The sequence below is a fragment of the Rhopalosiphum padi genome, chromosome 2, assembly GCF_020882245.1.
Source record: "Rhopalosiphum padi isolate XX-2018 chromosome 2, ASM2088224v1, whole genome shotgun sequence".
NCBI lineage: Eukaryota > Metazoa > Arthropoda > Insecta > Hemiptera > Aphididae > Rhopalosiphum > Rhopalosiphum padi.
Window position 1 is genome coordinate 58,938,554 of NC_083598.1, and position 26,698 is coordinate 58,965,251.

At 25.7% G+C, this 26,698-nt stretch overlaps 1 protein-coding gene across 2 annotated transcripts; it reads left to right on the top strand.

Moving 5' to 3' along the window:
• Nucleotides 1–815: 815 nt before the first annotated feature.
• On the top strand, nucleotides 816–26,536 carry LOC132919556 (actin-binding LIM protein 1). 2 transcript variants are annotated; one of them, XM_060981243.1, is made up of 21 exons: nucleotides 816–944; nucleotides 1,730–2,329; nucleotides 13,902–14,000; nucleotides 14,889–15,072; nucleotides 15,134–15,261; nucleotides 15,349–15,475; nucleotides 15,742–15,835; nucleotides 15,896–15,986; nucleotides 16,402–16,467; nucleotides 16,589–16,671; nucleotides 17,046–17,126; nucleotides 17,241–17,427; nucleotides 17,490–17,738; nucleotides 17,800–17,903; nucleotides 17,971–18,157; nucleotides 18,330–18,443; nucleotides 19,744–19,847; nucleotides 20,259–20,328; nucleotides 21,586–21,626; nucleotides 21,825–22,010; nucleotides 23,627–26,536. In XM_060981243.1, exons 2-21 carry the CDS (start codon nucleotides 1,891–1,893, stop codon nucleotides 23,738–23,740), a joined length of 2,748 nt encoding a protein of 915 aa, XP_060837226.1. In that variant the 5' UTR covers nucleotides 816–944; nucleotides 1,730–1,890; the 3' UTR covers nucleotides 23,741–26,536. The 2 variants fall into 2 exon arrangements, with proteins under 2 accessions (XP_060837226.1, XP_060837227.1); XM_060981244.1 differs by lacking the exon at nucleotides 19,744–19,847 and adding an exon at nucleotides 19,892–19,992.
• Nucleotides 26,537–26,698: the final 162 nt, after the last annotated feature.

Sequence of the window (26,698 nt, forward strand, 5' to 3'; positions counted from 1 at the left end):
ATAACGGTAATATAAGCCACAATTATGTTATTAATACCATTGTATACTTGAGAGTTGAGTTGTATAAAGTATTACAGATACATTCACTATTAATTCTGACCACGTATTCTACAAGTTAAGATTGATTTCTCCTATTTTTATTATTGTTTATTACATATAAATATTAAATTGGTATTAATTTTTTTTTTTTAAGAATTTCATTCGCTGTCCGGGGTTTTTTTTTTTATAAAATTGTTTAGCTCAGCTTATTTAGGGTCGTTTAGTTAATGATTTTACTATTTTAGTATAACTTAATAATCGATGTGGGTTTTTTATTTGGTATTATACTCGATGAAAAATTTTCATACTAATTTTTTAGTTATGTATATTATGCAGCTTAATAATTTTGTAATATGGTCCCTTTTTATTATTTAAAGATCAAACTAATTTTTTAATTACTAGAATATTTTATTAAGTAATTAATTTATTGTTTGATTTATTTAAATTAAATAATAAATGTATCTAGTAAAATAAAAATAAACTATAAGGTATGAGTAAATACCACAATCAATTTAATATTAGGTATAATAATATTGATGTAATTTTTACTACAAAAATACTAATACTAAGTTAGTCAGTTAGTGCATGGAACCATTTTTGTAATAGCGCTATACATATATCGTTATAGAAACCAAAAAGTGAATACTTTTAGCGCACACTCATTCTAATGTTATTCCCCCGTCAGCTGCAGTAGAGCCGGCATATTACTCCCTGCCTACTTCCCACCTTCTATCTACTATGTATATTCAAAGCTATTAAACTACGCGGTCCCACTCCCGTCTAAATATTGCCGCCGCTACTATTGTAATACTGCAATAGGCACTTCTTTCAATCGTTGAGTAACCGCGGTCGGGCGCTGTTTAGTTTATGTGAGTGCATACGTCGTATGATTCGGTTCAAAATCGGTATGTGTTATAATTTATACGTATGTGAAATAATAAAAAATAACAAATTTGGACCTGTTCAAAAACATTTATTATTGTAGATATATAATTATGTTAAATAATTTGTTTTTTAAACAATCGCCTTGACGTAAAAATGCATTGTATTAAACCAATATATGGATTAACTAATATAATTGAATGATTAATAATTTAATTTTGTATGATTATAAATTTTGATTTTCTTGTGAATTTAATTAGAAATTTAATACACAAATTAAAGATACAGTGATTATAATTTATAAAATCTACACTATATTTTACCATGCTGTTCTATTTTTATAATTTTCTCTTTCTTAACGGGACAGGTTTTTTCTGTTAATGTTTACACAGTTTTATGTTGCTACATAAAATGTTATAAACGGCGGTACGTATTAATACTTGATGTGGTGTGGTCATCATTAAAATCTTAAAGCGTTAAAATATGTCATTAAATAAAATTGATAAAAAAAGAATTATCATTGAATAGGTACATTTATTAATAACATAAAATAGGCAAAAATTACCTTTGTTTAAATCACGTTTTAGTGGTATAAATAAATTTCATTATATTCATCAAATAACATTCAGTTGTGTAGATATTTACTATAGATCTTTTATTTTCTTATGTCTGTATTCTGTATAAAAGTCGTGGGAAAAGGCGCACATATCCATACAATTTAGCTTTTGGACAGGTCTTATTTAATAATGTTATTCATGTTTTTAAATTATTGTTAACGCGATAGTCGTGATGTGTTTCAATTTGTTAGGTATGGCGATTTATTGATATTCTAAATTATTCAAACTGTGGGCATATAATTATTACAAAAGTGGCAGTGGATTGAATTAACGTACCGCCTCCGTTTGCATTAACGCTGAGGAAACTATCAATAAAGTCATTGCCCTCAATTTTTCGTTTTACTTGGACAAAATGACGAAAGGCGGTTTGTCGCCGGTGCTCGTCGAACACAGCGGCAACAAAATGGACGGGAACGTTGCCGCGACTCCGACGTCTAAAAAGCGTGGTTTCTTCAGCGGTTCGTTTCGGCGTCGCCGGGCATCCGACATAAAAATCAATGACACGATAATCATTAACGAAAACGTGGTGTTTAACGGTAACAACAAAAACGGCGTCAGCTCCACGGATGGTGGAAAGGCCGTTGAGAACGGTAAAAGCGTCGACGTCACCGAACAGCAACTCGCTGTGAACGATAAAAAGCCACCGTTGCAAAAAAAAGAGCCCGCGGTGGACGTAAAAAAAACAGCTCCAGTGGCAGTCCACCAACAGAAAGATATAGAAAGCAAACAGCTTCAAGCCGATAAGAAAAAAATTGGGGCGGAGGATAAGAAAAAAGCTGTGACAAAAAGAGGTAACCAAAAAATTTTCTAATGATTTATATTGATTTTGGCATCTCCTCAGTGTGTCGGTCTTGCATTATTGAATGGGGTAGGTATGAACTCGTAGGTCGTAATAGTAAAGTATTTTTCATTCGATAATAATTTTATTCGTATTAAAATAATAAATTCGAATACAAAAATTGAAAGTAATCCGTCTATTATCTAGTATTCTAGTCAGCAGTATAACTTTAATTGGTTGTACTTTTAGGAATATAACTAATATATTTATAATTAATTAAATATCATTAACCCATATTTATATGTATAAGTATCAATAGTATCATAAATATTTATATTATTATATTTTTCTTAGTTAAAAAGTTAAATATATTAGGTATTTAGGTATTTGCCTAATGTTGCAATGTGTTATCAGTATATCACACTACAAAAGTACGGTTAATTAGTATAATTTTATATACTGGTATGAATTCGTGTAAAAGATATAGTTTTATCAAATGTAATACTCAAATTATAGGGTGTTGTAACTTAGATGTTTGGCCATCGTTAAATCCAATCGCCCCGAGTCTGTAAGTTGAACGAACCTCGTAGTAGTCGTGATAGTTCTATTGTGTCTTGTCAATTCAATCGGCGAATAATGTTAGAATCGAGTAGAATACACATAAAATGTTTAAGAGTTGCACATGGTTCTATACCGCGAACAATAACCTTTTAATATCATAATATACCTATATCTATTGTATGTCAATATACAATATACTAATATATTTATGTCTAACGTGTCTGATGTCAGTTGTTACTTACTGAGCAGATTATTTAAAAACAATGAATCCATTAATATTTATTTAATTGCTTATAACTTAAAACGGTTTTTTTTTATGCAATCATTTTAGAAAAAGTTAACATCTTTCCCAAAAGATATAAAAATCTTAATTTATAGATAGATGTGCCTAAATATTTATTATTTGTAGATAGTAATATTATATTGGAATTTCTTTATTTTGTATATAAATTAAAAAGTTAACAATTTTGTATATTGTATTAATATGTATATACTTTTATTTTTAAATGTATTTATATCATTTTCTATTTAGTATGACGTTTTATTGAATAAATGTATAATACTATAACAGTCAAATAAAGACGTATTTTAAATGAGACAAAAACACATGGCTTCTCGATCATTCACAATAGTTATTAATTATTACGTTAAAATGTCGAACTACATAACCGTTTTGCTTTTGAATGTTTATAATTATTTTACTAGAACAGAGTAAATAAAGTTATAAATAAACAATTAACTCAAGTTTGGTTAATAGCTTTTGAGTTTCAATTTCATATGCACTAACTACTAATTTAATATATTATATATTATGTTAAGTATATATTTTGTATAATGATCTTTTTTAAATGTAAACTATTGTTGATTTCACTTTTGTATTGCATTAACATCTTCCAGTAAAATAAACTATTACTATTTTAAATAATAATTATTGTGGATGAGTGTACTGCTAGTGCATTCCATAATTATTATATTTTCATTATTCTTGAATATTATTAAATCTAGTGTCGTATGTATTGTTCAGTATTTATTTACAGTATGCACGTGTTTGTTTTCAAAAATGATCCCTTGGCGTTTTTCCCACCTTGTGTATTTTATTGAATATTAACCAATTACCATACCTAATATTCGGATTTCCGGTTTGAAAGTTGTTTGTTTAGGTAGCGTTTCTTCGTTCCTTTTAGGGATGTGCTGAGTATAATATTATCCTAGTCAATGTATTCCCTTATTAATTATTATATCCGAGAAAATAGTTTACTAAAATTCTATAAATAATAGTTTTACAATATGGTAGGATTAATTTTTAACTGTTTTCTATAATTACACATCGATATTATGATTATATAGGTACAATTTATTTATATATATATCATATATTATCAATGAAATATAATTAAAGTAGGTATAATCAATGTTTTATATTTAATAGTGAAAAAAAAGTAAATAATAACAATTTGAAATATCTATACCTAATCTATAAGTAATTGGTATCATTGTTTTAAATGAAGTATTTTAATCTTTCAATATTATAGTTATGATTGGAAAATATTTATGTTGTGATTTTTACTTACGTATTCCAACGAGTATTCCAAGATTTTCTTTGTGCTTGAAGGACATTTTTTAAAATTTAACTCGTACTTAATTTCTCCTCTACATTATTTTTTGTAAATAATTTGCTTGTATGTTTGATGTGTGTTTAGTTTGTGTCAAGGACAATATAATGTCGAATAAAAATAATTTGTTACGGAGCAATGGTTTTTTTATACTTATAATATTATAGAGAAAGTTTTTACATATACTTAAACAATATAATATACTATTAACTTTAAATTTATAATAATATTATCAAATTAAAAAATAATGTTATTTTATTGAAATCTTCCAATTAAGGTATTATGCATATTAATGTATTTATTAATAACTTACTATCAAATATCGATTACTCGATTACCTACTGTTTAGTATTAATGTATTGTTAATACAGATAAATGTGTATATAGGTAATACAATGAAAGAATGATGTAACTTTTTAGTTTTTAACCACTTCGTAATGTACTATGGTTAAAATGTTTTTACTGAATAGTTATTATTTTTATTGTGAGAGTTAAATTAGTTAACATTTAGTAATAGTTGAAAGAAACTAATTATTTTATGAAGAATATTGTAGACAAATAATGTATATTGATCAATGATCAATGATTATAAATTTATAAATAATTATAATATATTATCAGTGATAACAGTTACTTACCTATGTAACAATAATTTTGTAATTAAAATATAATTTTATAATTTAAATAAACAGTAAATATTAATATTTTACTTTCGTAATATAATAAATTAATAATTATATTTAATTCTCAAAGAAAAAGTAAACTTGTTTATTCTGCTATTAGTCTATTACTTTAAAATCTTTCCAAAAATCTTTTCTAATATTTTTTTACTATTGTGCATTTGTACTCTCTGAATGAAAAACGTGAATAACGTACCAAATGGATTTTTTTTCTTTTTGAGGTCAAATTATTTGTTATCATTGCATGTATCGCATAACGTTAATAACGAGCGGCATTTTTGTGTTTGCGTTTCACCTGTAGTGCACCTCTCATTCTCGTAATGTACAAGGTCGTCGTTAGACGTCTATCTTATCAAATATTTAAATTTTAAATGACAATTCAATAATTTTTTTTTTACTTAATATAACACATTTTTGAATTTTTGTTTTAATAAACCATTGAAATATTGGATATATTTAAATTCTTTTGTACATTCATTAAAATTGCATTTAATTTTGTGTTACAGTAATAAAATAAAATATTTAATAACAATCACCTGTTTATTATTTAAAACGTATTACGTTATCATATTATAATATCTTGATAAAAAATAAGTACACTATCTCTATGTATAATATATTAATATGTATTATATATTATTATTATTATAGATTTATATCTATTAACCGTGTTATATGTATACCATCATAGCTCATAATTCATTAGTATCAGTTATCTAGATAAATAGAAAAATATTGTAATGATAACATGGTTTTGACTAAAATAACGTATAAATAGAATATTTTTTCATACAACTTTTAGTTTGGTTTTTATAGTGTTTATGAATTATTTTAATGCTACAAAAAAAATAAATAATAATAAAATATATTGTAAAATCGAGTATTTTCATTACTTTGATAGTTTTGATACTCTATTTAGTCTTTTCATAATATAATAATAAAATTGTCAATGCTTAATTAACCGAAAATGATAAATAATCATGGGATACCTTACCTTAGGTACTAGGTATATTTAAAAAAAAAAGTTTTGGTCGACCACGTAACAATCGTACCCATATATTATAAATTGTAATAATATACATTTAATGTTTATTTAACTCCCTGTTTGTTTTGTCATTAATAACTGATAAGTAATAATTTTTAAGTTTAATTGACTTATAAAGTTGATCTAATTATTGCTAATTTATTGTTTAGTTTTATTGAATACACGTAGTTAAAAATAGGTTTAAAATATGTTCAGTATATCATTCACTTAAATTTCGATTTGTATAGGTTTAAGGTTATCTTTTGTTGCTTGAGATTAAAATGTTTGTAAACGGGTCAAATGTAGTGTTTATATAGTATACATTTCTTTACCAACTCGCTCATTCATAATATTTTACTCTGATATAAAAACGGATATAAAATACATAATAGGATATTATTACTTTTCATAATTTAAAAATTAGAAATATTTTAGTGATTGCACAGTAATTATTAATGATACCTATATTATATTTATATTTATCAATGGTATTAAACAATATTAATGTAAAGAATAGTGTAATAATTAGCAAAAATTAAACATTATAAATTATAATATTGTTTAACATTCTTTATTTTTCATTTTTAGGATTTCTTTTTCCAAGGTCACATTATTTGCTTCTACAGTTTATAATTAATATTTATTATTTTCCATAGAAATTTATTAAATATGATTAGTTGGTGTTAATATATTTTATGTTGGATGCATTGCTATTTTACTTTTGTGTGTACAACGTACATTTACATAGTGATCAACCATTGGTAATTACGTCATGTTAGTGTGGATGTACCAGGCAACTTACACATATGCAACATCAACGAGTTCGCACATATTATATTATTCTGATGTAACACTGTTGCAGACAAATATGTTATTGCTAAAATATAACACCACATCTATTTTCTATTTTATTTTATTAAAGATATACAATATACAATGTATAGTATACATGCCAATAATTTAAGTAAAAAATACTTAAATTTTAAAATAGGTTTATCAAGTAATTTTATTACTATATTTTTATACCATTACTAGATTACCTATTTACTTCATGCAAAATATATGGATACCTATATATTTGTGTGACTCGTAAATTATTTTTTACGTACATTTTGACCCATATTGAATTACTATCATCGGTAATTTTATTTCTGTAAAGCACGAAATAATATAGACGAAAACGTCTAGAGTTTTTGTGTACATTGTGTTGAAGTGTGGCTAAATAACTTTGTCAGGTAAAACTATTCGTGACCTAGATTATGTTGATTTAATCTTGATATGATCTTAATAATAAACTATTTATTTAACGATTTTTTGAAGTGAGAATTGTATACATTATTATTTGAATTATCAATTGCACTATACCTATAATTGATATTAAGTATAATATGTATATATATATTTTGTATATTGCATTCTTCTTAATATGTAATAAATAGGTTGGTATGCATACCAATGGTAGTGATAAATTACAATAATTTAAACGCTGTAATCAAATTTTAAAATCAATTTTCTACGTGTACATATAATTTGTTTGTAGTGATTGAATACATGTAGCCAATGATACATAGGCAATAACAAATAATTTTCAATTTATGAATTTTGTTAGTATGAGTTATAATAATAATAATAATTTCCTTAGCAAAAACAATATAAATGTACTTTATATACTCGTAATTTTAGTAGGGCCGATAAATACCTGGGAAAGAATCATTGCAGCATGTGTTTTATTGAGGCGTACAAATTGTTTCGTACTTGGCTCCGAAATAAAATTTGGCTCAAGTATACGATGTTGCGTCGTCACTGTAGGCTGTGGCTGACGCCTTCTCTAAAAATAATACACCCCACAACTTTCCTGCGGTCGTCTATGTTGTTGTCTCTGCTATAAATATATAATATAGCGACAGTGTAAACCAAACGGTCCGGACAGGACATCGTACGGATTTTATTATGCAAGTTAACGGATATCCTGCCACTATTATGTGGTGTGTCTTCGGTTAGATTGCTCAATAGTCACGTATCCATAGACGGTTTTAACACATTGTCGCAACGAGTGACGACACCCATTGGATATTGGTCATGGGCCATGGCTCACTGGTGCCAAACCAAATATTATCAATTTCCGATCAGTATCGAATTTTGTGACTTACTGTTACCCGTATTTACGACAAGAAATGTGATTTGTTCAACACTTACAATTAGACGTGAATATTTTTTGTTCTACGCAACTCATGATTTATTTTCAATACGAAATATTAATAACTATTAGTTCAGATATATGTTAATTACGGCGGCACGCCCTAAACTTTTTTATGAATTATTATTATTTTATAGTTTTATCGACAATCATACTTAAATGTAACTGAACGTTACTTTAATGACTGTTAATTAACTATATATAATATATATATATATTTAAAAATAATTAAACAGTTAAAATACGTATATTATGAAAACTGTTTACTTTAAAAATATATATAATAAACTCATATAATTGATTAACACTATTGATTATATACCACATATTATATTTCATTGTTTAGCTTAATTTGTTTAACTTGTAAATCTATTTAAGTCAGTGGCGCAACCAGGGGGGTTAAGGGGTTGTAACCCTTCCCAAAATTTCTCAGAAGCCTAGTATAATAACCTATGTACTTATCTTATGTTTATATATTGAAATAATGTAACCCCCCCACCAGAAATTTTTTTCTAGTTGCGCCACTGATTTAAGTGGTTATTTTTTACAAATTGACAAGCATAGTTAGACAAGCATCATTGAGTAAATATTAAAAGTGTGTATAATTTTAATTTGACTGATATTAATTTTATATAAATTAATGAAATTTTACAAGCCAAATAATTCATTCAAATGTCTTAAAAATACTGATATTTCAATTAAAATAATATTATAATTTATAACTCATAGTTTAATACTATATTCAATGTATAAAGCTTAACTATAATAAAAGCTACAACATAGATATGTTCTTTTATTTTACTTTGTTTTGAATATTAATTGAAAACGTTTTTTGTAGTACAATGATTTGTAAGTAAATCTTTAAAGTATTAGGAAACAATAGCTTACATAACTACAAACATATACAGTTAAATAAAATAATATGAGTTAATAAAAAAAAAATAATTTTGTTCACAGTACTAAGTACTAGGACAATGTGTATTTTATCAAATAAGTATACTTATTATTTGTGATAATGTTTGTACCAAGGACAGCTCGGTGTTCATAAAATAGATTGTAAATCTATATTTTAATTTAACGAAAATATAATAACTGTAGTATCAACTATAGGTACCTATCTTATAAACAATAAGTTATCACGTAAAAAAAGTTTAATACACGAAAATATTCCTAAACAATAATGAGTAAATCTAACTATATATTTCTTAATGTGGCGTGGGTAAGACTTAATCATTTTATTAAATTATATGTAGCTTCAGTTATATAAAAACGTTAAAAATGTATTCTCGTTAACAATTGTTATACAACTCTAACGATTACGATACCAGTAGTTAGTACTGATTATGAACGAGGTCACTTGGAGACCCCTAAGTCCGTGGCAATTATCCTCATCGGCGTGTTTCATTAAACGCATTTAAGCTGTGTCCGGTGCCGTCGATGTTTCCACACGTAATAATAACTAACTAATGCGGCGCATGAAAGCCAGATGTGACGATAATGGCAGAACAAAAAACATCGCTTCTGCCGTGTACCACTCGTATTTAAAATATGCACGTTTTTCTCAAAAATAAACGACATTAATCACCTCGGGAACCATTGAACAAAATAAAAAAAACCTGAAACAGTCGGCGAGGCAATTTGCCAAATGAATTTGAAAACGATGATGACCTCTTATGGCCCATATCGCGCCCATGGAAGTTTACTACCAACCCGTCAGTCTAATTTTCTTCGAATTGATTTTGATTTATTGCCCACCGTGCTATAATATTATATACCTTCTTGTATTATAATCGGTCTATAATTTCACGACTATGTATGCATTATAGATTTTGTGATTTCTGTCCCTGAATGACTGCATTATTTTTTAATATTTTACCGACGGTGAGCAAGAAAAAATATCATATCATTTTTCAATTAAAATAAATAATAACAGTCGTAAGATGCACGTTTCACACTAGTCTTGTCCCGACAATATAGTGCACGAATCCATAATAATATTGTATCGTCGTTCGTGAAACGTTTACCTACCTATGTATTATGAACGATTTTTTACGGTGACGTACAATTTTCCCCAATCTCTGCAGTCGCGGCCGATGCTAGGCATCTACTGATTTTTGGAGTGTGGCTGTGAAGGTCAGTGGCGGTGTACGTATTATACATATTATACAGTATGTATATAGTATATAGGTACTCGGAGTCGTTATGCACGACTTGTGCAGACTGAACGAATGGCTGCCGCACCTCACCCCAACCTCCCGTTACAGAGCCCCTCGTTCCTCTCATATCGTAACGTAATAAACAATGCTGCAGCAGTGTGTTAAGGCCAAAACGGCATATTATACATATATTTTATGTATATGAATAATCCTCTACCGCGAGACGTCTAAAAACCTGATCAATCGCCGGAATATAATACATAAAACATCGCCGGCAATATTATGTATAAGCAACTTTTTTATATCATACTTTAGTTTATTCAAAATAAAAAAAAAAAATATTCATTTTCGTGTTTCTTAAAAATCCTAAGTGTAACAGAAATAATACTGTCAATGTAATTAATTAACTATTTATTAACTTTTATTATTATCAATATTAAAAAACTGTTATATGCATAATTCAAAATTATTATTACAAATAAACTTAAAAATATAAATGTTTAAAATAAATGTTAATACCTATACAGTATATTATATAATATACATAGTTAATTACATTTATTCTATCGCTTATTAGTTATTTCTGTTACACTCTGTATACCTAGTTTATATGTTATCGCTCGAAACAGGAGTGTACAATAGTAATAACAGTATTTTTTTAAAAAAAACTTTTTCTACTAAACTGTGTGTTCCGGTCACGGCCGACCGATCGGCCGGCTCGCCGGGGACGAACGATAATTGCCTGCTGAGGAGATGGCGTGCCGTCGTCCGGCGCGATTATCGTCTATAGACATTAGACAGTATGAATGGCTGTTCAACGGCAACAGCGATACTTAGATAGTAGGATGTACATTATTAAGTTTGGATGCATTTAAAATGCATTCGCGTACCTAGTGTAAAAAATGCTGTGCAGTGTGCATGTTGTACCTATTATAATAAATATTTCCCTGACCATAAGTCGGCTATGTCTTGATTATTATGTGTATCCGTACTTACACGCAAACAAGTTATTATTTCTACTCGTCTTTCTACTTTCTTGACTGCGGCAGCGGTAATTCAATACTACAATCGATGTGTATACGAAATGTCCCATAATATAATATTGATTATCATACGCGTACTAATCACCAAGAGCGGAACAATTATAAACATGTTTGAATAATTTCTCATTGCATTGCATTATTTTTTATTTCGACCGTGGATCGATTCCATATTTTCTGCAATTTAGAGAATAGTAAGGTAAAATATTTTTTTTTTCACTTCGAATTTAAAAATAATGGAAATACTAAGGCATTAATAATAAGCACATGAAATATGTTTGCATATTTCCTATTGATTTTATGTTAATGATTATTAGTTTTAAATGTTTTAATATGATTTATAATATTTAAATACAGTTAAATAATTATGGTAGTTTTGTTTGTCTAATATTGTAGTTTAACTTATTACCATTAGACATTAGTAATATGACCACTTTTAAACATAAATGTGTTAGAAAGATTCGGTGAACAAATGTTAATAATGTTTTAAAATATTTAAATTTTGAATGAATAATTGTCATTATTACAATTTACATTATTTTCAAACAGTTGTTTAGAAGCTCAAAAAATATTTGATATTTAATTAATTGTGTTGTTTTAAGTTTTTAAAATAATTTTATTTTCTCTAGGTGCTATCTAATTTTATTCATAAAGTACGCAATATTATAAAGTTATATTACGTATTCCTCGACTACTATGAGTCATAGTTAAAATAAGGCAGATGTTGATCTAATGTGAAAGTTTTTGTTAAGTTCTATCAGTGTTATTATTTTTATGATTTAAATCATGAATATTTATTATTATGCAATTTTATTTTGCTATATCATTTTTATTTATTTTAGTAAATATTTAAATTATTGTAGAATACGTATATGGTTTTGTTTAAGTTCCCAATTTATATACGCATTTAAAATTTTAAAACTACTTTGATGTGGTAAAGGAGCTACTATTAAAATATTTGAAAATATAAGATAACTATATAAAAAAAAAATACTTACGAATACCTTAAATAGACATTATTAATATTTACTTTATAAATGTATATTATTGCTTATATAACTTGGGGTTATTGGACTTGTAAATACAATAAAATAAGTTATTGCAAATATTCAATATATTTATCAATAATTGTAGATATTTTTATCTTATATGCATTCATATCAATTAAATTAATGATACATTTTTTTAATAACCTATTGTTTTTTTTATAATAAACTTCCACACCTGAAAGTTATTAAAAAGTGCCATTTCCGGTGTTAAAATTGGAGTGATATATTCTTTTTTAGCAATTACATTTCAAGGTTATTATTTGGATTTTTGTATAAAATACTAATTATATGTAACTTTGTATTTATTTATTCTTTATTGAAATGTTGAATTACTGTTAAATGGCACTTCTCCCGTACGGTACATCTCCCTTGTTTTACATCTAAAATATATAAATATATAATTCTTATTTACTCGTGCAGTCGTGCAATTATTTTATTAATGTCAATCACGTATTACTCTTGACTCCTAACAATAACTAATAATTCATTACTTAATAGTTTATAATATGTTAGGTATTCTATTTATGATATTTACAACAACAAAATATTTTTAGTTGATTATTTTATTAAGCATATAGAAAACAATTCTACTTTGAAAGCATACAATTTATTAACCGACGAATCAGAAGTGTCACCAAGCGCCTCCTGTGAGGGGGGAATTATCTGCTCTTCGGAACCCAACCCAAGCACAGGCTAAAGATATCCTAATTCATCGCGTTTGCCTAAATATGAGAGCGAGCAGAGAACACTACCGACTACTACTAGTAGCAACGTTTTTTCTTCTTTAAAAATAAAACAGTACCGTACAATTTAAATATTAGTCTCATATTCTCTTCCATAGTTCATTGCTCCTCGGCAATATTTACGTGTGTATACTTCTAATCCCGGCGAATGTTTCCAAATTAATTATGGAATAATATATTATATTATAAGATAATTCCTATATATTTATATCATTATTATTGTATATCATACAGTCTTACCTACATTTTTTAGTCTTGTTTTAATCGACATGTTTTACAAATAAAAACTAGAATGTTAATCATTTTACACTTGCCAAATGTTGGAAGTTATTTTATTATGACCAAATAAACTGACAGGAATGTTGGCAGTGCTTCAAAAGATAACGTATACCTATTTGGTTGGACGATTATAGTAAAACTTTTCTATTAATTTAGATATTATAAAACTTAATAAAAGCATAATTATTTAATAGTTTATTACCTATTATTAATTAACTGAATTGATTTGTTGTTGGTTTATAGGTAAAACGTACTGTAGTGGTTGTAAGAAAAAATGTTCTGGTGAAGTACTCAAAATTAAAGGTGATAAATACTTCCACATTGACTGTTTCAAATGCAAAAGTAAGTTTGATAAAATACGATTTAATCTATAATTAATATTAAATAGATATTATAATCTTATATACAATTTAACTTGTCTACTGAATAAAATCATAAATTAAATATACATAGATAGACAACGGTCATAGGAAATATGGAAACTGACAATTTTGTATATTTAATCTATTATAAAATTGAATATAAAGTTTGAGTATCAAATATATGTAAAGTAAATCTTATTATATGTTAAATTATTAAATTAATTAATAGTTAATACCCATATTTATATTACTTTATTATTATTATATATTTATTTTTATTTGTTGTCAATTAATTTCAAAAGTTTATTAATTTTATTTATTACTCGAATTGCAAATAATCTTTTAAGTTAGTGGTTCCCAATCCATGGGCCGTGGACCATATAATATTATGCATTATATATATGTATAGGTATTAGGTGTGCTATTAGTCATTAGTAGGCCTCATAGATTTATTTTTACAAAATTGGTGGTCTGCATAACTAAAACGTTTGACAACCGCTCTTTTAAATTGTAAAATTACATCTCTTCATTTATATTTATGGTCTATGAGCAAAATATTTTTACTTTTTATGATAAAGAACTGTGTAATATATTATATTGGATGATAGGATAATAGATATGTAATAATACATCATAAAGTCAGTTTTAAGGCAATTGGCTACGGTTGACACATCACAATATATTCATACTGCTACTATTCCACTATTTCTATCAATGAAGGGTACAATGACATTAGTAGGCTTATTGTTGTCAGGCATACATAATTGTTATGAAATTCCATTTGAATTATAATTGAAAGTAGAATATTTAATTGTAGAATTTTAAACAGGTTAAATATATCTTATTTAACTTTTGTTTTTTTTTTTAGTTTGTAGCTGTTCATTAGTGCAAGGGTTGTTTTTTTCTGAAGAAGGTAGCTGGTATTGTCCTGATGATTATCAAAAATTATTTGGTAAAAAATGCACTGTTTGCAATGATTATATTAAAGATGAATTGGTTATTGTTTTGGAACGAACATATCATCAACAGTGTTTCACATGTACTCATTGCAGGTAATAATTTAGTTAACATTATATGATATACATATATTTAAAATGAATAAAATTGTTGCAGACAACCATGTCCAAAAGGAGATCTAGTAACATATGTAGGAAATTCTATTCTTTGTTCCAAGTGCAAAGAGATTCCTGTTAAACGACCGGTATCTGCACAATCTAAACAAAATAGCACTCATGAAACAGGTATGTTTAAATACAATTAATTTCAATTTAAAAAAAAAATTTAAATAGTATTAAAATACAATTTGGTGTTTATTATTGAATATTTAGATTGTGCTGAATGTGGTGATGATCTTAGGAATGGACAAGCACTTTATGCTTTGGACAGACAATGGCATATTTATTGCTTTAAGTGTCATGAATGTTCTGCTATACTTCATGGCGAGTATATGGGACGGTATGTATGTATTTATTATTAGTATATATATTCTTCAAGCTTATTGAAAACAAAGCATCATCGAAAGCATTAGTGCTTTAGTGCTGATTATAACAATATTATATGGTATACATGTAATATTAATATATTAGTGTATAGTATTAGTGTATAAATGTGAAATAATTAATAATTACAGTAATGAGACAATATTTATTTGTTTAATCATTTAAAAATTTAGAAAAATATGTACAATAATTTATAACTTTTTTTAAAATTTTACTTTTTAGGGATGGTGTTCCTTACTGTGAAAAAGACTATCAGAAGCTTTTTGGAGTCAAATGTACATATTGCAGTAGATTTATATCTGGAAAAGTTTTACAAGTATTATTTAGATAATTAAATTATTTATTTTGTATTATATTAATATCAATATTGTTTAAGGCTGGTGATAATCATCATTTTCATCCAACATGTGCAAGATGTGCTAAGTGTGGTGATCCATTTGGGGATGGTGAAGAAATGTACTTACAAGGTAATTGAATTATGTTAATTATGTAACATTTAATAACATAAATTATTACCATAAAATTAATTCATACCTATACATTTTTATTATTTTTTATGTTACTTTAAATAGATAGATTGAATATGAAAAAAAATCTATTAGCTGTATAGCAAAAATATATTATATTACAGGGGTGGCTAAACAATGGCTCGCGTCATAGACTTTTGCGGCTCATATTTTGTTGTAAAATTTTTACAAAAACATTTTTTAATATGAATTTATGTATATTTATATTTATGTATGACCTTCTTTTTTTCTTTTTTTACATTTTGGCTCTTCCATATTTATTAATATATTTGGTGGCCCACAAGTCTTCTCGCTGGCCACCCCTGTTATATGTTATACTATATATATTGACTATTTAATTTTAAATATTTTATAGGTGGAGCAATTTGGCATCCACGTTGTGGGCCTAGTCCGACTGAAAATGGCACTATAATAAATGGAGGTAATTGTTCAGTACAAACAATTATTATATCTTATTTCTATTAAAACTCAGGATTTCTATTGTATAATATTAAATGCATATGGATTATGTTCCTTACTGTGTATTGTTTATGTTGTCATAGGATCGAGTGCCATGCTTAACGGACATTGCAATGACCCTGAAGAGTATGATCGAATCAGTTGCTCAGCTGCTAGTGAAACACAGGTAATATTTTTAAACCAGTATAATTTATTATTTGCAAATAAATTTTTTATAATTTTTATAATTGTTATCGTAGTGTTCATACAAGTTTAATGTTTATAAATGTATAGAATTGCACTCTTTTTAAGTTTTTTATTCTAATTTGTATGCATTTGCTAAAATTATGTATTCTCAATTTAGGTAGTGCTATATTATCTGATCAGTTGATATATTTACACAGATATTTATGATTATAATATTTATATTATTTGGTATATTAATTTTAGTTTAGTTATAGGTTTTATTTAATTTCACTTTAAATATTTTTTCTTATTTAAATATTGTTTAGTAGATCTTTTTTTTTAGATGCTTCTTTTACTTAGTTTGTGTATTTCCAGTTTTCATTACGATCTCGATCTCGTGCTTCAAGCTTTAATGGTTCATGTTATAATGGTTCATGTAATAGCATGAGTAGAAAGGTTAGTACTGCATAAATTGATTTGCAACATGTATTATGTAGAAATATATTATGTTACGTTTTATGAATTTAATTTCTATCATTTAACTATTTACACTTTTTTTTATTTTAACAGCACTATTATCGTGATATACCTGGAAGTCCAGGTCTATTGCTTCGAGAATATAAAACATCCAATGTGCCTATAAGTCGTATCTACACTTATAGTTACTTGACTGAAGAGCCAACTCAAGGATATTTGAAACGCCCAATCGACCCATATGATAAGCAGCCTACATCACCTCATTTCCACAGACCAACATGTAAGATAAATTGATAATTGAAAAATATCGTGTTTATTTTTTTAAATAAATAATTTTTCCAGCTTGTGGTAGTGTACGTGGAAGTAGTAAGTGTTCAACTTTACGTTCAGCTGGCAGTCGTTCTGGTATGAAAGCTTTGGTTGACAGTATTAGATCAGAGACTCCTAGACCAAAATCACCTCATAGTATGAACAATGAAGAACCTATAGAATTGGCTCACTATCCCGCTGCCAAACCACCAGCACCTGGTGAAAAGCCAAAAATTGAAAGAGATGATTTTCCTGCTCCTCCATGTCCATATACTGATCCAGGTAACATAATTATAATACAAAACAAATAAGTTTTATTTTAAAAATGTTTTATTTTGCTTAGAAAAACGTAAAACATGGTTTGAAAACTATAAAGGTATATCAGATGATGAAGATGAAGTTGATCAAAAAATGAATGCTGATAAATCAATAGATCCTAAGCTAAAGGTATGTTGTTAATCTGATCATGAAATATCAAGTAGAGTTAATTTTTGGTGTAAATTGTATGTGATAGAAAGAAGAGGAAGAACTAAGTAAATTAGGGTCAGGAATTGGAAAAGTATTTTTGCAAGAAGTTCGTGAACGCGAAAAACATCAAAAATGGAAAGTTTCACACATGGATCCTCGCAATGCTTCAAGATGTCCTTCTGCTGCACGAGAGCCGACTTATCGTCTTAGATACCAGTCACCGATAAATGCTTGTAAGTACAATTTATAAAGTTTGTTTTTGGAAATAGGTTCATTATTTTCTTAACATAATTTTTATTTATATAATATTGTTTTTAAGGTTTTGTAAAAATACTATTTATGTTTTACTTGACTAATACTTAATTATATGGTGTAATATGTGTGTTTACTGTTAATTATGTATAGCACCATCTCGTAATTTGGATCATCAAAGACCTTGGGAAGAAGAAGGTGGTTATTTAGACACAAGTTACAGATCATCAGTTGGACAATCTACTGGTGCTATTCCCAGTTACAACAGTAAGTTTTTACTGTGAAAAAATCACATTTTTGTATCTACTTAGTCCATTTATGGAAGTTAAATAAAATCTATTGACTTAATATAATTATTTATATTCAATTAAAGCCGACCTTCTGACTATAATAAACAGCAATATTATTAATTTATAATTTATTTATTACTACTTTTGTTATTATAATTTTTTTTTTATTTATTTATTAAAAAATGAAGTACAAATGTCTAATTCATATTTCAAATATAAATGTAAACTATTTCTTATTAAAATTTTGCATTTGGTACCTAACATTTATAAAATAATTTTATTGACATTAATTATACTTAGCTTTTTTTCTTTAATAAATTTTATAATAAAATATTAAATATTTTATCATCTCTAATTTCTTTTTTTTATTTTGCTCCTTCTTAACTTTTCCTAGAGTTTTATGCCACTCACATTTATTATAATTTTATAAAAACTATTATTTATAAAAGTTCTTGATAATATTTTTGTTTTGCTTTTTTTGTATATTGGAATTGTTATTTTGTTATTTAGTTAGTGAATAATTGTGTGTATATTTTGTTTCATGTGCTAGAAGTTTTTTATTTTAACTAGGTATATATTATCATTTATCCCTAAAAATTAAAAATTTAATAAAATTATTTAAGTATTAATTAAATCATTAATATAATATAAAACCAATTTAAAGGAGTTAAATCTTTTTTTTAAATTTTATATTTGAGTTAATTTGTGTTATATTTGATAACTATCATAATTAAATAGTTATTTTATTTATTTTATTTTATATTAGGCCTTTTAAAAATCATAATCATTAATTGGTTAACAGTGAATACTACAGTAATATTGTATTACCAATTGTTAAATTTATAGTTTACCACAGAAATTCTAATATATTTATTATCTTCTGAGTAGAGGAACAAATTATGTACATTTTATTTACTTCATCAGAAAATAATTAAAAGATAGTTACATATTTATAACAATAAATAAACTATATAAAATAAACCTGTAACAATTTTAATTTATATGTGGATAGTAATTACAGTTAAAATAGTATCTAATAGATAACTTATAGAGTACAGCTTTATTTAATTTTGTTTCTTATTTAATCTATTTCTATATAATATTAAAATATTGCATTTAATTTCTGTAGCTGTCTTTAACTTTTATTGCATTTTTAATTTGTAATCATTTATACATAAGTGTTTTACTTGCGTTTTATTCACTTATTTTAATTAGTTAATTATGTGTTGCTTGGACTTTGCGTTTGTTTTGTTGCATGGTGTGTTATTTGTTTGTAGCATACTATCAAGGTCAGCATGGGTCGGCTATAATGATGAGGGGCGCCCGCAAGTCGTGCACTCTTCCAGCCGGCTTCCACGGTGGCCCTGGAAATTATATCAGGGTAAGTAATACGTAGCCATTGTTTTTCTGTTCTTATGTTCACAGTCGTAAGTGCACTACGCCATGTACCCAAACCTGGCTATGGCTTGGCGCCTAGTCGACGGTCAAACACTTTCAGCTCTGCGTACTGCGTCAAAAACCCTTCGGTATGATGAGCAATTTTTTTTAGTTTGTATTATGATTCAGACGTAGTCCTCAATAATTTCCAATTATGTAACGTGACATGATCAAAATTGATACTATCAAGTTTATAATTATCAATTCAATATTACGTTTTCAAAATTACAAACATTTTTGCTTATTTACATTACCCGTTTGGGAATCAATCAATCAAATATTTGTCATGTGAATTTGAAGTTTTATTTTCTGATTTTTTAAATAAACAATATCTAATTTTATTTTATATTTTTAGGATGGGTTTTCCATAAACGGCTTAGACAATAAAACACTTAGCACAGATTTTAACTGCGCTAGGTCTGACGGTAAGTGCTTTATTAGTTTATTAATCTTAATTTCCACTCTAAATTTTTATTATTTTGGTGTATATAGTTTTATTTGAGGGTGGTTACTTGATATTGTATTAGATAATTGTTTGTTATTTTCTTTTTATTTTAGATAAAATTAATTTATGTATTATTTTATTCTCCCAAATCTACTGGCCTATTATAAGCTTATGCAAAACTCAGTGCATGTAAGCAAAAGCTTTTTCCTTCAATATTTATAATTTCACTTTTAGCTAAAATTATATTTTTGTTCATTATAAAATATGCATTTTATTATATTTAGGTATAAAATTAGCTAGTCAAGGTTCAGGCTTTAATATTATCTTTGCTCCATTTATTTATATATAAAAAAAAAAAATAAGAAGGTTTAGGAATATTAAATAAGATAGTAAATATAATTATTAGAAGCACTGATATGGCGAACAAAAATTGTCAATTAAGCACTTTAAATCCAATGACCATCTTATTGACTGATTTAAATACTTAAAAATGTTTAAACATATCTATTTAAACAAATATTTATAAAGGAGATTTAAGTTATACAACAAATGTTTAACTCATTTACTTATTCGCCATGTCATTGTTAATATGAAATACAAAGCTTATAATTACCTTATAATTTAACATGATTCCAAAAGTATGTATAAAAATATTACAACTTACTGTTTGCATTTAAAATTTTAATTATATATTTAAAATACTATTATGGTTACATTGATAATTCTTTTTCTGCATTACAATTTTCAACATTTTGTATTTTAAGAAATGTATGATGTCTTATTTATTTTTAGAACTTTTTCATGTACTTTAACAATTAAATTTTGATTGTATTTAAATTATTTATATTTTTGAGACAAAAATTGAATATTTGTACAACTTACTAAAAAAATAATTTTTTTAAATAGAATTATATTCACATTTTACATATAAAGCAATGTTTTGTTTTATTTAATTTTTATAAATATTTGTCCACTAAAAGAATTATAACTTTTAATTGATTAAATGAACACTATTATTAAAAAGAAAATTGATATACTGTAAAAAAATACAATTAAATTTATTTAGAAGAACAATATTTCCAAAGTGTATACAATTGTTTTTTTTAAATTAAAACATTATCTACATAGTATGATTATATACGCAAACAGTAAAGAATATATTATTATACCGCTTGTTGACCTATAGGAAAAAATAAATGCGCGCTTATACTAATCATGCTTGTCTGTTTTGGTGTAGTTTCTGCCGGATCTATATCTGAAGTGGATCAAGGCAATACGGTACGTAGACTTAAAATGTGGATTTAAATTTTAAAGGTTTTTTTAAAAAAAATTAAATTAATATTTTATACTGTTAAAACTAGAATTTTTAAGCCACTCAAATAATGCTTGCTATTTTACCTTGATTATTGTTTCATGAACTTGAAACTTATATAATATTTGGTTCAAATGTAACTAATTATTTATAATTATGTGTAGTGTTCTGAAATACCAGCATCATCTACATTTACTGGATCACTGCGCTATGTTACTAATATTCATCGTTCACTACCCAACATGTCTTCATCGCATCACAGTTCTGAACCTCCAAAAATTTATCCATATCACTTATTACTCATCACAAATTACAGGCTGCCCTCAGATGTTGATAGATGTAACCTTGATGTGAGTTTATTTAAATTATTATTATTATTATTATTTATTTATTAATAATATATTAATATACATTTATTTATTTTTTAACTTAAATTATATTATATAAAATCTATAAGTTATTTTATAATAAGCAGGGCTTAGATTTTATAGCACTAAAAATAAATGAAATATGCACTATAATATGGCCTAAAAAATCTTAAAAAAAGCGCTATAATATGCCCTAAAAACATGAAAAATAGCAAAAGTAAAAATATATTCTGTTCATAATTAAAAAAACTTATATTTATTAACTAAGGATTATTTATGAATGAATAAATATAATTAATTAAAAACTACTGTTTGTTTACACTTTTAGTTACTGTTCGACAGACCTATATGCCAGACTATTTAAAAATAGACTTTAATAAGAACGAAAATATGGGTATTTTTTATATGTATTATAAAAAAAAAAAAAAAAAAAAAAAAAAATAATTGACAATATTTTTATAATTTTCATACCACATAATATAAAATATAGATTTATGAAAATATAAAATAAAATGTTATATTATAAAAGTTAGTAAAAAATAGCATTATCAAATTTCATATTTGGAGTCCCTGGTGTATAAAACAAATTTATAGCTCATTCTGCTATTTTTATCTGTATCCTATAATAATTAGCAAATGCTATAAAATCCGAGCCCTGATAATAAGCATATTTAAGGATTAAGTGCTGTCATATAGTATGCAGTCTATCGGATAATGCATTCTACTGGTCACTATATTATGTGGTTGACTGGCCAGTTTTTACAATTATCTTTAAAAGATACCATTTAATTTCTTCTTTTTAACACTTTAACTTTATGAGGTTTGGTAACAATGTTTCAACATTTTTTTAAAGTATGGACTCAGACGCTCAGTACATAACTTATTGCACGATACTACAATTTATATTCTCTATATGTTGGCAAAAGATTTTTATTTAATTATATGTAGTAATGAATCAACCACAAATATTTTAATTAATAATAATGTTTTGGCAATCAATCTCATAAGTATGGAAGTGATATGAATTTGCATGTATGTAAAGAGAGAAGTAAAGAAAGGAGAGTTTTATGTATGCATTTTTGTCTTTTGAAAGATATGGTCAAAGTTTTTATGGAATAATGTGCAAGTACTTTGAACAGTTTCTACACAAATCAACATCAAACAACACAATAGTCCATATTCTTAACAACAATTGAGACACAATTGATAAATATTACCTTTAATTTTAACCTATAGGTGCTATATTTTTTTTTATATTTTTTATTATTTATTCATTGGCGGTATACTAGACTATATACTATATTACAGCTGGATTTACAATATTTATGTTGGCTTGATTGACATGATGGAACAATAATATAAATAAAAATGTAATGCGATATTTCGATTAAATTTATCATGTAGTCGGTACTCAATGTAAAGTAGTTTCAGGTGTGCAAATTAAATGTAAATATTCACTAAATATGAATTTAGTGTCAATGTAATAGTATTGTCAGTATTGATTAATATCATAAGTGAACATTTTTATTGTATTATAAATATTTAATATCCTAGAGACTAGAACACTTTTAACATTAATAAATTGTATTTGTTCACAGCGTCACTTATCGCCTACAGAATTTGAAGCAGTTTTCCAAATGTCTCAAGCTGAGTTTTATCAGTTGCCCAAATGGCGCCGCAATGAATTAAAGCGTAGGGCACGCCTGTTTTAATTCTACATTCACTTGCTGCTGTGTATTTGATAAAAGGCAAAATCTTATTAAGCTTCTTGATTATAAACTTTATCTTTATATTTAGCATCTAAATTCTTATGACAATTATATTCTTATATATATATCAATTACGTTCTTGTACCAAATATTTCTATATTTTTATTTAAAAAAAAAAAAATACTTTATTCCTAATTTTATTTTAACATTTATTGATGACAATATTAAATTTTTTGTTTATAAACACTTTAAAGTTTTAATAAAGTTCTTTAATAATAAGAAAAAAGTGTATACTTAGTAACTGTAAATATTTATAATATCTCTAATGGCTTATATATTGTTTTTGTGATTTACTTGTAATAATTGTAGTATTATTAGATAAAATTTATAATATTTATTTATATTATTTAAACTAGGCCAACTGGTCTCATTGTTTGATTGTCATAAATGTTGTTGTCTTGATACAATATAATCTGTCAACTACATTTATCATTTTCATTATAAATATAAATATAACAATTTAATTCACGCTAAACTAATGTTTTATGTAAAAATGTATGTCACTTAAAATATTCAGCAAATTAAGCATGCCTTACTCTCAAAGCTGGGCTTTAGTTAATTAGTGAGTTATAGTTATGTTAAAATGTTACTTTTAAAGTAAGTTTCTTACTACTTAAGTTGGTTTTAATTCATAATAAAATTCTAACTTGAAGAATTTAATTGAATGAAATTATCTAATCTATACATTAAAACAAAAAATAACTGTGTTTTTGTATTACTACGAAAATCCTAATATCTTGTAACTTTGGTGACTACAAAATTTGTATAAGTTATACATTTTATGTTAATGCAAATGTCCGTAATTGGTGAATGTTGATCTATTGATTAAACTTATACTGTTTGTAAACATTTACTTGTTGATATTAGTGAATTTTAGTAATGTTTATTTTGTTTAATTTAAATGTTATAACTGAAAAGTCACTATAATAATATGTTATAAAAGCATATTTACTACTTATACAATATTAGGTATTATATATGTTGATAATTTTGATAAAATAATTTATTATTTTACCCAACAACTTTTTTAATATTATATCTCGACAAACGCTTGCTATATCGCTATTGTTATTCATTGCAGTTATACATTGTGTACAATTGATTTGCCCAATAACTAAAAAAATTTTTTTATATGCCTGTAATTAGTATTCATTTTGCAATGAAAATGTAATATCAATTGCTGATGTATGATGTACTAAGGGATTAAATAATTTTGCAAAAGAAAATAAACATAATTTAAATGAATAATGCTTATATTACCTAATAATAATAATATTTCATTGGTTATATAAAATATGTTATATTTTTTATATTATCTAAAGCCTGTAATATATGTTAACATTAACTAAATCTGTGTTGTGTACCCATGTCAACATTGATCAAAAGCATCATATATGTAATGATATTCACTAGTAAATTTATACATTTTTTTTAATTCGTCAGCATTTATCGATTTAGGGTATATATGCTGACATTAGCTAGGAGACTCAACATTCTCCAACTGTGGACATATACTACAACACATGCGGTAGTAATAAAATTTTATTGCCAATATATTGCCTATAAATTATAATATATATTTATATGATATTATCGAGGTAATGGTAAAATACTGCAAAACTCAATTTACTACTGATACTGTTTTATTTAATTAATAAATTCTCATTTATAATTTTAGTTAGATAATCATTAATTAATTTAATAAAATATTCTATATTCAAACAAATTTTTAAATTAAAAAAAAACTAAGTTAAAATAATTTAGAAGTTTCAAAAACCAACTTATGTTTTAGTTGTATTAGTTTTTAGGTTAAAGTAACTTGTTAAAAAATGACTAATTTGCCCAGCTTTAGTTATTCTGAAGCAGCTTTATTTGCTTTTATTTTATTCAAGGTAAATATTATTTTGTATTTTATAAAATAATATTCATTATTTAGGAAATGATTATAAACTTCCTTTGTAACAGGGAATTATCCATATAAAATTATATTTAAATATGTGTATATTATATTTTTGTAAACATAGTAAAGCTTGATGTAGAATTAAGTATGTAAAGGAATGTTTGCCAACAACACCAAACTTGTACAATTTTGAAGCTATATTAACTATATTTGTACAAGTTGTATGTATATTAACGTTTGTTACAATAATTTATTTACATAATATATATTTTATTACAGTACTAAAATGTAATGGCATTTAAAAAAATGTTATTGACATTTAATACATATTATTCATTGTGCAATTTAAACATCTTTTTTATTTAATTATTTATTTTATATATATGTATGTATACTATTTATTTATTCACACAAATTATAAACATTTGCAATAAACATTTTTTAATGTACCTATAGTTTAAATGTGATTGGTGCTAGTCTTTTATCGAGTCACAGTCAAAGGACATAAAATAGATAAACATATTTATGATTATTATGTATTATTATATGTGAGCTTTTGTTTAATTTTATTTTATCCAAATACAAGTGATTTATCTGAGTTTTACATTGCTTAAATACAATGGTGAATATAATTTAAATTAAATTACTTAATTGCAAGAATAAATACATTATAAAATACATGCATTATTAATTGATAACACAAACGAGGATAAGTCACTAAAAACAAAAATGCTTGTCTTAACAATTAAGCAAACTTAAGTTTATTTATAACATTTATTTTTTTAAATTATACTTTTATTGTCAAGCTTAATAAATAAAAATAAAAGTTTAAGGAAGAACTACATTGTATTTATTTTAAACATTTAAAATCAAATCGAATAATTCAATGTAGAAAAACCAATTCATGTTATAAAAGTAAATATTAAATGATCGGCATACTCCCTCAAATATATTGTAGCTATATAGATGTCCTCGTCAGTCGTCATTGGATATAGCCGATA